At 37.5% G+C, this 12,403-nt stretch overlaps 1 protein-coding gene across 2 annotated transcripts in view; it reads left to right on the forward strand.

Annotated features, from left to right (window-relative positions):
- The window catches only part of TBC1D30 (TBC1 domain family member 30), a 122,121-nt gene that overhangs the window by 78,268 nt on the left and 31,450 nt on the right, over positions 1-12,403 (forward strand). For both annotated transcript variants that reach the window (XM_069080868.1, XM_069080861.1), the window contains 2 exons: positions 3,292-3,460; positions 5,323-5,491. In XM_069080868.1, the coding sequence (XP_068936969.1) occupies positions 3,292-3,460; positions 5,323-5,491 (338 nt within the window). The remainder of the gene's footprint in view (positions 1-3,291; positions 3,461-5,322; positions 5,492-12,403) is intronic.

A 12,403-nucleotide genomic window follows, 5' to 3' on the forward strand; every position in this document is an offset into this window, starting at 1 on the left:
TGCTGTTCAGTAGCCCAGTGCAGGTGGGAACTTATCAGAATGGAGTTAGAGCACCTGGGTTCATAGACTACCTATGAGCTCTTACAAAAATCACTTAACCTCTCCAGGACTTGGTTTCATTATCTGTAAAAAGGGGAGGTTGGCCTAGATGACCTCTAAGGTCCCTTACACTTCTAAAACTTGGGGTTCTATGATTTGAAGACCCAAACTCACAGATGTAAAGCTGAGCTCAATAAATTTGAGAGATGGAGTGTATTTTTATTTTTTTCCACCAAAGGAAATAACATGACACACATTGAGAGAAAATGTTCTAAGTCCTTACTTAGGTCTATACGGATCTTGTGACTAGAGATTTAATATACAATTAGGAAATTATTCTAGCAATAAAACTTCTGAGAAAAAAAGTAGATGCATATAGCTTTTTAGCAAATGCTAATTTGCCTTTAAAATGTTTATTAACTTCTTATAGCAGCTGCCAGGTAAAGATAAGTTTATTGGATGAATGCCAACTCAACTTTATTTTTTGGCTGTTGGTGCAAGATTTCAGCTTTATGTTACTGATTATTTTTGGCATAACTGCTGGGAACAATTGGGGTCAGTTTCCTTCATAAAAATCTTTATCTCATATTGATATCATAGTTCATGTATTAAGACTTTCAGGTTCAGTATGACAGTAAGTGTGCCAACCAAATATTGTACTTCTAAAGTTATCATCATATTCTACCTTAAGATATTTAAGAAATTCCATTTTATTATAAGAATGAGAAGAATCAAGTTGGTAAACAGAATGCTTTGAATTTTATATACATATATATATTTTATATTCACCTGTATGTGTATATACACTTCATATATAATAAATATATACACATACAGAAGTGTGTATACACACACACACACATATATATATATATGTATGTACATGTTTTAACCATAGAGTAGATCTGTGAGTCATTGGTATAAGGAATTCTTGATAAGGAAACTGTCTCTCTCTACTAGTGTAACTCAGCTCCTCCTCTGAGACTTAAAGCCTGCAGGTTCCCTAAGAACTCTGTGACTGAAATGCTTTGTTCAAAGTCACACAGCTAGTATGTGTTATAGGGAGGTAGAACTTGAACCCAGATCTTCCAGTCTACAAAGCATAAACCTAAAATCATACAGAAGCAGCAGTTAGCACGGAAGCTGCTTTTTAGAAGGCAGCAAGACTGAAAGGCAGTGTGAATATAATAAATCTAATTAGACTTGAAACCAGGGAATTGTTCAGTTGTTTTCAGTCATGTCCAACTCTTCGTGACCCCATTTGGGGTTTTCTTGGCAGATATACTGGAGTGGTTTGCTGTCTCCTTCTCCAGTTCATTTTTCAGATGAGGAAACTGAGTCAAGTAAGGTTAAGTGACTTGCCCAGGGTCACATGGCTAGTAAGTGTCTGAGACCAGATCGAACTCAGGAAGATGAGTCTTCCTGACCCCAGGGAGACTTGGATTAAAATCACACCTCTGACACTTAGTGATCCTGGTCAGTTATTTAACCTCTCCTCATCTGTAAAATGAGGGGATTGTATTAGATTATCTCTAAGGTCCATTCAGTTCTAAAATGATGATTTTGTAAATTCAATGTGTTCAAAAGTTTTTGTAATGTTCAGGGATGATCCTAGTCAAAGTTTATCTGTTTCGCCCAATGGTTTCCTTGGAGTTCCATCAACTGGGGCTTGTCCTCTTATCCTGGCCCCTTTGTGTCCCTGGTCTCATCCTAGAGCCTAAATTCTCTGCAGAAGGATCCCATTTAGGCTAGTTTTTCTCCAGGCTTCAGTTCAGCTAACAAAGGTTTTTCACTGCCCTGTTTCCTCCACTGAAATTTACTCTCCCTTTATTTTATGCTACTAGGAATATGTGTTGACCCTTTCAAGGTGACAGTAACTTTCCATAATGGCTTAATCTGTTCTAATGGAAAAATGCAAAAGAAGAGACCCTTTTAAGGTCTGTTTTCCTTTTCCAAAGACATATGTTCATTTTAGCAGTGCCTTCATTGTACTATCCATTCCTCTTTCCTATTTGTCATATTAAAAATAACCACTCCCATGGTGAAAATTTAATCTCTTGGCAGGTTGGTGTTTCTGTTTATCTTTGGTTATTATTTTTTTAAGGGAAAACAGAATTGCATGAAAGCCTATGTGTCATAGCAGATAAAGTGCCTAAGGTGAAGTTAGAATGAATTCAGATCAACTTCAGATGCTTATGAGGCGTGTGGCCTTACTTTCTCTGACCTTTTTCCTTATCTGTATAATTTTCAAAGGTTGTGAGGATCAAATGAGAAAATAAATGGAAAACTCTTTGCAACTCCCCTATTTCCGCCCCCAAATGCTATGTATTTATATTTAATAACTCAAAATGTATAGTTAAGTGGAAAGAAGTCAATAAGTGACAGAAAAAGGCAAAATGATATGATACTGAGGGTTTCTGCTAGGACTTACTAGAAATTGCTTACATCTTGTAAAATATGATAGAGTATTTCAAAAGAAGTTAAGATTGAAATCACTCATGTGAGAAGTCTGTATCGTGTCTTGATGAAGTTAAAATAAAAAAAAAGATTCAGAAAGTCTTTGAGTAAGCCTTATAAACACAAAATTAGTTGCCAACAAAGATGAAATCCCATTTCAAACTTACAATGGAGGGGAAGTAGCTATGCATAGAGGCATTGAAACCTAGCATTTCTTATAAGTGGGTTGGGGCGTCTAGGTGGCGCAGTGAATAGAGCACTGGCCCCAGAGTCAGGAGGACCAGAGTTCAAATCTGGTCTCAGACACTTGACATACTTGGGCAAGTCACTTAATCCGATTGCCCTGCCCTCTCCCCTCCAAAAAAAAAAAAGTTGGGTGGGCAAATCTTGAAATGTATTTTGATGGGTAGTATTAGGAAAAAAAAAAACACCTGAGCTTTCTGCAAGGGCTGCTGGGAGAGGAACATGTGGTCCTTTCTTATGGTCAAAGTGGAGCAGAGCGTTTTATAAATTGTAGCTAATTTTCATGTGCATTCAGATTCAGTGGCCTGTATAAAGAGCTGAGAGAGCAGCACGCTGCTTTGATTTTAATTACCTGGATAATTATGTTTGTCTCCAGTTATTGCATATGTAAATCATCCCCGGCAAATGTGGAGCATTTGGAATTGCAGTATCATCCACAAAGGGATACATGACTTTGGCTAGTGGTACCATTGCCAACTGGAACATTCTCCTCTGAGCAGGAAGAGATGCTAGAATGTCAGATAATCAACTTCTTTTTCATTCGTCCTTCAGATCATGATTTACCTCATTGATAAGGTCCTTCCAGAAAGCTACTTTGTTAATAATCTCCGGGCATTGTCTGTGGATATGGCCGTCTTCAGAGATCTCTTGAGAATGAAACTTCCCGAATTATCTCAGCACCTGGATACTCTTCAGAGAGCTTCAAACAGGGAAGGAGGAGGTAAAGGCCAAGACCATGATGTGTGGAATGTCTTATCCCTCTGATTAAATTGGCCAGATTCATTAGAACAACTGCCCTTACACGAACCTTTGGGGGGGCAAATTTCATCCTAACCTCAAATGTCCTGTATTTGTTTTTCTATCTATATGTTGTATTCACTAGTAGAGTGTTAATTCCGTGGTGAGGGGGATACCCTTTTTATTTTTCCTGTGTATCTCTAATGCCTTGTGCAGTCCTTCGAACATAGTAGGCACTTAACAAGAATGTTGTTGGATAAATTTCAAATAGCAAACTTGTAAATGGAGATGAGATGGTGTGGATTAGTCAACACCATCAGTATTAGAAAAAAAAACAGCCACCCAGCAAGCCTGAGAAATAATGGTGCCATTGGCTTCTTCCTTTCAATGATATATCTATTAAATTCATCTTTTATTAATTGTGGAACTTTTTGGTGAGTTATGAAACTTTTTTTGGTGTCCAAATTGACACCAAACTCGGAGTAGCTCTTATTCATTTTAATTCAGTATGATTTGCTGTTTTGTATTGAAAATAGGTAGGTGACTCAGTGAATAGAGCTCTGGGCCTGGAGTCTGGAAGCGCAGAGTTCAAATCCAGCCTCAGACACGTACTAGCTGTGTGACCCTCGTCAAGTCACTTAGTCTCTATTTGCCTTACTCCACTGGAGAAGGAAATGTCAAACCATTCCAGTATCTTTGCCAAGAAAACCCCACAGATGGTGTGGTCCATGTGGTCACAAAGAGTTAGACATGACTGAACAGCAGACAACAATGTGCTTTTAAAAGCTACACAGATGACAAAGAATCTATTTTTTGACTAAGTTACAGTGGAAATGCCTTGGAATTGAAATACCTTTTTTTTTTCCTCTTGAATGCAGATATTCACTCATGATATGTTTATTTTCATTTATCTGTGGCTTGTGGAACCAATGTTGATCTGAGAGTCCTTCTGAATTGTCCTGTAGTCAGAAACTAGACAGTTTGTGAAGGAAGCCCATGAAGCAAAGATAGATTCTTCCAATTTGAAAATCACCACTATCTTGCCTTCACCAACAATCTATGGTACAAGTGCCAGCAGCAGAATGAGCCATTTGCCAGGAGAATCAGCAACTAGCATGAACCCCGAGTCATTCAATGCACAGGCAGCAAGCACCTCCTCTATGCTTTAGGAAGAGGATTGGACTTTTTAAACAGTTGTTAACCTCTGCTCATTTTAGAACATGATTGAAAACAGGATATCTAACCTTCGGAAACTTAAGGATTAAAAAAAATAATTCTAAGGGATATGTATGCATATATATGTGTGTATATGTGTACATATATGTATGTATATATTTATATATAGATTTTTTTTTTGCTTTTTGGAGGGCAATTGGAATTAAGTGACTCGCCCAAACAGCTAGTTTTTAGTTTAGTTAAGTGTCTGAGGTCGGATTTGAACTCAGGTCCTCCTGACTCCAGGGCCAGTGTTCTATTCACTGCTCCACCTAGCCATCCCTATATATAGATTTTCATTAAAAAATCTTGGTGGTTTTTTGGTATCACTGAAACTTTCTCTTCTAGGTCATTTGACTCAATTTTCCATTTTGGTTTGAAGGGGAACTTGTAAAAGAAAATTTTTTTTAGGCTACAGTTGAGAGAGGTTTCATATATAAGGTAAGAATTTGACCTAGGTCTATTCCAGCACTCAGATTCTGTGATTTTATGATTCCATTCCATTGAGGAATTTGGGAGAAGCAAGACAGTTTGACAACTCTGGAGAGAGAGAATGTAGAAAGAATGTGTGTGTGGGTATTCTTTAAGCCATCAAACCAGAAAAGACTCCAGGTGTTTTTTCTCTTCCAGGTGGATACGAACCCCCACTTACAAATGTCTTCACCATGCAGTGGTTCCTGACCCTCTTTGCTACATGCCTCCCTAATCATACAGTTTTAAAGATCTGGGATTCTGTCTTCTTTGAAGGTTCTGAAATCATACTGAGGGTGTCCCTGGCAATCTGGGCAAAATTAGGAGAGTAAGTGATCTTTGTTTTGCCCTGTAAAAAAGATCAAAATTTAAAGTCATACTTTGCCGATGATAAGTATAGACATTGAAACACTGAGAAAGATTTGAGCCTTATTCAGTGGTCTTAATCTTCTCAGATACTGTCAATTCTTGATTATTCAGGGCTAGTTATATTTTTAATGGATTATTCAAGTCTCCAGGATTCTCCTTTCTCCCAGATATCCTTTGGTAGAGTCTGTGTCTCAAGATTCTATATTAGATAGCAGTCAGGGGCAAGTAAAGGGGGGGAATGTTTGGATAAAGTGACATTTTAGATTAAATGTAAACATATTGTTTATTTGGCAAAGTTTAGATAAGATACAGTTCCAGTTCTCGACTGTAAAATGAGGGATCTGGATTAGGGGATCTCTAAGATTTCTGCTAGCTTTGATCTTCTATTCTACCCCTGTTTCCCATTCCCATATAATCAAGAATTGACTTAATATTGAATACAAGACTACTATCAGACTGCATTGAGGAAAGAACAGAATACTGAAGTCAATGATAATTTCTTATGGTGCTGTAATATTCCATTAGATTCATGTACTTAGATTTGTTCAGTCATCTACTTTGTTTCCAGATCTTTGCAACACCAGTATTGCTTTGAATATTTTGCTATGTACGAGAGTTTTCTGTCTGTCTTTGACTTCTTTGGGGTATGGTCTTAACAGTGAGATGTTAAGACATCTCAGTAAGATGTTAAGGTCAAAGGACATAGAAATTTTAGCCATTTAACGATTTTAATAATAACCAGCATTCATATATCACTTTAAAGTTTTCAAAGTGCTTTCCACACATTCTTTCATTTGGTCCTCATGACAACTCTATGAGGTAGGTGTTATCTATTATTATCCCTATTTTCCAGATGAATAAAACAATTTGCTAGGTAAAATGACATACAGCTTGCTAGTAAGTGTCTCAGGCAGAGTTTGAACTCACGTTTTTCTGACTCCAAGTCCAGTCAGTATTCTCTCCATTTGATTATCTAGCTGTCTAAAATGTATTTCCACATTGCTTTCCAGAGTGGTTGGATTATTTCATACCTCTACCTATAGTATATTAATATGCCTGTTTTGTTCTAATATTGTTAACAATTTATCATCCTTGCTGATTTGCTGGGTGTCAGTGAAAACCTCAGAGTTGTTTTGACTTGACTTTCTCTAATTATTAGTAATTTGAAACAGTCTTCATATGATAATTAATGGTGTGTTATCTTTATGTCCTCCAAGGAATGGCCGTTGGTCTTATAGATTTATGTTAGTTCCCTATGTATCTTGGTTATCAGGCCTTTATCAGAAATATTTGATGCAAATCCACAGCTATCGTACTTGTCCTAGTTTGCATTGTTTTTGAAAAAACTTTTCAATTTTGGGTAAGCAAAATGTTTGATTTTTATCTTTTATGATCACCCCTGTCTCTTGTTTAGTTAAGAATTTTTTCCTTTGGCATAGCTATGAAAGAGATGCAATCTGATTACCTTCTTATTTTATATTCCCACTTATCCTTTTAAAAACAATAAAGAATGGTACAAGATTTTCTAATGCAGCATGTATTATATAAGTATACCTACTTTGTTGGATGTCAGGTAAGATTGTGGAGAATCTGTCTGAAATCTGCTGCTTGAGAATTTTTATTCTGTTGCACATACTGTTGGATATTAGACACGGTTGGTATGTTGGTTAGTTGGTTTTGCTAATTTGCCTAAGATAAACCTTTTCCCTTACTGTATTTGGAACACTTTTTTTTGTGGGGAAGAGGCAAGGAAAATATCAATTACCATCTACCAATGCAGGATTTGTTGTGCATTGTACTAGAATCTAGTACACCTGTCATTTAATCCTTCCCCCCTCCTCCCTCCCCATATGTGTGGACCTTAAAGAAGTTATTTACCTCTTTATTTCATCTATAAGGAAATAATACTTTATGTACCTGAAGGCAGGAGGCAGACCAAATGCTCACTCAAGGTTTCTTCTTTATGATTGAATTTATTGTTTTATGCTTTAAAAAAAAGCCAATATTCTGATTGTCTTTGTTTCAAGGTATAATGCTTTTTTTTCAGCTGAATGTATTGGCTCACCCATATGGGATTTAGCAGTGGTATTGATTTGCTTTTTCATTTTCTCCTAATAAGTAACTTTTCCTCAGTTATGCCTTTCCAGCTAAATGAACCTTAATGAGGCTGAATAATTGAATACAGGCCTAAGCCTTTAATTTGGAATATGATAACTCTACTGTTAAGGTCTTAGTGCATTTTTTTCATATTTATTTGGATCATAAGAGAGATAGTGAATTATTAAGGATAGAAGACAAGTCTTGGAGTCAGAAAGACCTGGGTTCCAATCTTATCTTTGATACATACTGGCTATATGACCCTGAATAAGACCTTCTCAGGGGCTCCTCCCCCTCTCCCCCCAACTCTCTGAGTCTACAAATTACAGAACAGCTACTAATTTATCTTGGTAGAGGGGGTTTCCTCTCTGGAAGTTCCTTATACCAATGAAATCTCAAGTCTAAATCCCTTATCTTTCTCCTGACATTTCATGGCCAGCAATGGAGCCTGGCTATCCACCTCTTGTCCCTTGTTCTCATCATGTACCCAACCCTTTTCTCTCTCTTCCCAGCATACAATTCCTTGTTGTCAGCTCTTAGTTTTTGGTGTTTCTCATTGGTTGTATGGTCGCAAACAGTGGGCTAGATAGAAATGTAGCAGGGAGGCCTATGAAAGTTTTTTAAAAAATATACCCACGGCTTAGCCAGGAAGATAGTAAGTACTTAAAAATTCTTTTGACTGACAGACATACTGATAAGCAAACTCTGTAAGCTATTCACCCAATGCACATTATAATCTGGGCAATGGATTCTCCAACTATTTCTGGAGTGCTTAGTCTGGGGTCTGTAAACCTTTGTAGTTTATTTTATGCAGATAAGAACTCTATTCTGAGTAGGGGTCCATTGGCTTCACCAGATTGCCGGAAGGGATCCATGGCACAAAAGTAATTAACTACTGATCTGCTTAGTTTTTGTTGTATGGATTTTGATTAAACGGCTTCTCTGGGAGGCACTGCAATGTTCTGGGACTTGATGTAATCAGCATAATGTCATAAGCAAAGAGAAGCACCCAGAGGGTCTCATTACCCATAGACAAGCTCCCCTTTTGACTTGGTGAATATACATTTCCCTGTATTATGCCTTCCCATGTTTGTCAGAGGATCATTGAACTGGGCTTTTTCTATTGTTACATCTTTCAAGGATTCTTGAATGATTTATGTACTTTGCTGTAAAATCACCTATAAAGCAGTGTTTTGTTCTACCAAGTCAAATGCTTTTTATAAGTAACAATAAACATAATAGGATCCTATATCCTCTGTATCTTTCAATAATAATGCAATCCATTGTTGAATATTGCTTGTGAAAGCCTGTTTTTCCCCTCTTAATGGCTTCATGAAAGATGTCCTCTATTTGGGAAAAGATAAGTCTCATAGAGATTTTGTATAGATAGAAGAGTAGGGGTAAAGACTGGTAGTTATTGATATTCTCTTGATCAATTTTTGGTGTTAATGTCTGAGATTTTTCCCATGTGTTTGGTACCTGCTCCTCCTTTAGATAACTTGTATACTGGTCTCCCAATGACTTCACAATTATGTTGCCTCTAGGATGGCTCTCCTCTCTGTATGAACTTGATCCAAATCTGGTTGCTTTCCCCCAGTTCTGGTCCCTTTAGCGCCATTTCTGTCTCATCTATATTATGATGCTATTAGGCTCTAACTACGGTAGTCATATTGTCCTCGATGGAAAAAACATTTAGTTATGGGGATTTTTGCAAATATCTTAATTTTTTTCCAGTTTGTATTCCTCCTTCCATTTTTATCCTTAAATACTCTTGGGATTTCTTTGTTTATTTGGATATCTTGCCAAGCTTTCTTTACGGCATGACTTTATACACCATTGCTTCTCATTTCTTTATGAAACAGTGCTGCTTGTAATTGTTGATCACCCTTTGTCAGACTTCACAAATGAGTTTTTTAACCTGGTGTTCTTTGGCAGTCATCTATTTGGCACATAATTCAGATGTTTTCTAAGCCTTTGAGGCTCTCTTAGTGTCTTTGTAGCAATTCAGATCCACTGATTATACTTTTGGATGAAATAATTATAGTTCCTATTTTTAATTTTCAGTCCATTTCCAGTTGCCTAAATAAACATAAATGCAAAATGGTATATAATAAGTGTGCTTAAAAAGTATAAATCAAAATACTTTGTGAAGTCTTGGGTTGGGGGGGGTGGTATTGGTTGTTACTACCTAGTGGGGGAAAGGGACTGAGGGAAGATTTCTTGGAGAATGTAGCATTTGATTTGGGCTTTTTTTTTTCATTTTTCAAATGCTTTATTAACTTCTGATTTACATCATTAATTTCTGCCAGATTTTGAGTTATAAATTTTCTCCCCGTTTTTTCCCTACCCACCACCCCAAAATAGCAGTCACACAGGATATCCCCTCCTCCAATCTGCTCTCTCCCATATTGATTTGGGTTTTAAAGATGAATAGCAAAGGAGAAACACCCGGGGGTAGGAAATAATGTGGGCAAAGACAAGAAGGTAGGAAAGTATAGTACTTATTTATCAGGCACAGAGTAGTCTAGTTTCACTGGTGGGTAGAATTTGTGGGAAGGAATAGGTAAGATAAAATTGGAAAGGTAGGGGAGTATCTTATGAAGGGCATTAAATACCAGGTAGAGGAATTTGAAGTAATGAAAAGTCACTGAAGATATTTGATCAGAAGAGTGGCATGATTTTATTTAAGCATAAAGAGTATGAGTTTGGAAGCAGTATGAAGTATAGATCAGAGAGGGGAGAGAATGAAGGTAGGAAGACCTGCCACAAGGCTAGTATAATAGGAAAGCAATGGGTATAGATTTGAGAGATATTATAGAGGTTGGTAGTTTGGAGGTAACTCTCTGAAGTGAGAAAAGAGGAGATAACACCAAAGTTTCAAACATAGAAGACTGAGTGAATAGTAATACTGCTGACATAAATGAGTAAAAAAAAGTCAAAAGGAAAAGAGGGACTATTTTGATCTTGGTGAATTTGAGGGTCTGGTTGATGTGAAGGTGGAAGTGTCCTATAGACAGCTGAAAATGTAAGTCTGAGTCTGGAGCTCAGTAGAGAGATGAGGGTTGTGTATATAAATTTTAGTCTTTAGCATAAAGGTTGAAGCTCTGAGAGTAAATGATATTTCCAAGAAAGAAAGTATAAGGAAAAGTGAAAAAAAAAACTTAGGACAGGGGTGGCTAGGTGGTGCAGTGAGTAAAGTGCTGGCCCTGGAGTCAGGAGGACTTGAGTTTGGTTGCGGCCTCAGACACTTAAAACCCACAGACTCACACACACACACAAACTAAAAAAAAACTAGCCATGTAACCTTGGGCAAGTTACTTAACCCCAATTGCCCTCCAAAAGGTGCAAAAAAAAAAAAAACTTAAGACAGAACCTAGGAAAACACTTATTTAAGTATCAGAAGATAAGAAACCACCAAAGAGGTCAGAAGAAGAGTTTAGGGATCAAGAGGAACATGAAATAAAAGGAAGAGAGAATATCAGGCATGAGGGGATTGTTGACTGTGTGAAAGTTTGCAGAGAGTGGGTAAGGAGAAGAGGCCTGAAAAATTATATTTGACATTTAGAGAGATTTTTGGTAACCTTTGAGAGATGAGTTTCAGTAGAGTGAGGAGGGGCACACAAATTAAATAATAAAAGTTTAAGGAGATTGTAAGTGATGAGGAAGTAGAAACATTGCTCATGGACAATTTTAGTCTAGTTTTTATTTTCCAAGAAATTTTATGGGGGTGGCTAGGTGGCGCAGTGAATAGAGCACCAGCCCTGGAGTCAGGAGGACATGAATTCAAATGCGACCTCAGACACTTAATATTTACCAGCCCTGTGACCTTGGGCAAGTCACTTAACCCTAATTGCCCTGCCCTCTCCCCTCCAAAAAAAAAGTAAAAAGAAAGAAAGAAAGAAATTTTATGGTAAAAGAGAACAGTAGCCAGAGGGGTTGGAAAGATCAAGGGTAGGCTTTTTTTTAGTATTGGAAACCTGAAGTGTTTTTAGGGAGATGGAAAGGAAGAATAGAGAAGGAGACTGAAAATATTTAAGAAAGGGGGCATGCTTTTTGGAGCAGGTTCTAGAGGAGGAAAGAGAAAGTGCTATCAAAGATGTAGGGGATGGAGTTAAAGGCTTCTTTAAGGTCATCTATTCATCTATGACTAGAGGAAAGGAAAAAAAGAAGTAATGAGGTTTAAAAGTTTGGGGAAGTAGAGGATAATAGTTGAGGAAGCACAATTGGATGGTCCCAAAATTCTTAGTGGAGTAGTAGGCTAAATATTCTATTTTTAAATTTGGGGAGTGAGGGCGTATTTGATGACTTGAGGAGAATGGAAGAAATTTGCAGAAATTGTTGTGAAGAATGATATTAGGAACCAATAAGAGTAGGGTATAAATAATGATAAGTAGCAGTGAGGCCCTGATGTTATGTCCTAGGTAAAACTGGTTTAATTGTGTGGCTTTCTTGAGTGACATTTGATGGTCTAGGAACAGAAATAGAGAAATCAGATGTGCATGGCCACTAAAACATGGCCTCAGAAAAAAGGGGAAAGGATGGTAGCTAGTGAGTCACTGTAATGTTAATGGGGTAAAATATCTTCCCCACCTATTAATAGGCCTCACGTGGAGCCCACTAAGGGAAGCTTGCTTAGGGGAGGCTTGCTTGTAGGTAGGCTTTCACACCTTTTGCTAATTTCTAATTAGGTGCTGAGTCAGAGAGTTGTGATGCCTTCTGACTCTGAGAAGTATCTCTCTCTCTCTCTCCCTCTCTCCCTCTCTCCCTCTCTCCC

This window comes from Petaurus breviceps, unplaced genomic scaffold (assembly GCF_028583685.1).
Source record: "Petaurus breviceps papuanus isolate PSGF00001 unplaced genomic scaffold, PetGlider_PUasm1.0 154, whole genome shotgun sequence".
NCBI lineage: Eukaryota > Metazoa > Chordata > Mammalia > Diprotodontia > Petauridae > Petaurus > Petaurus breviceps.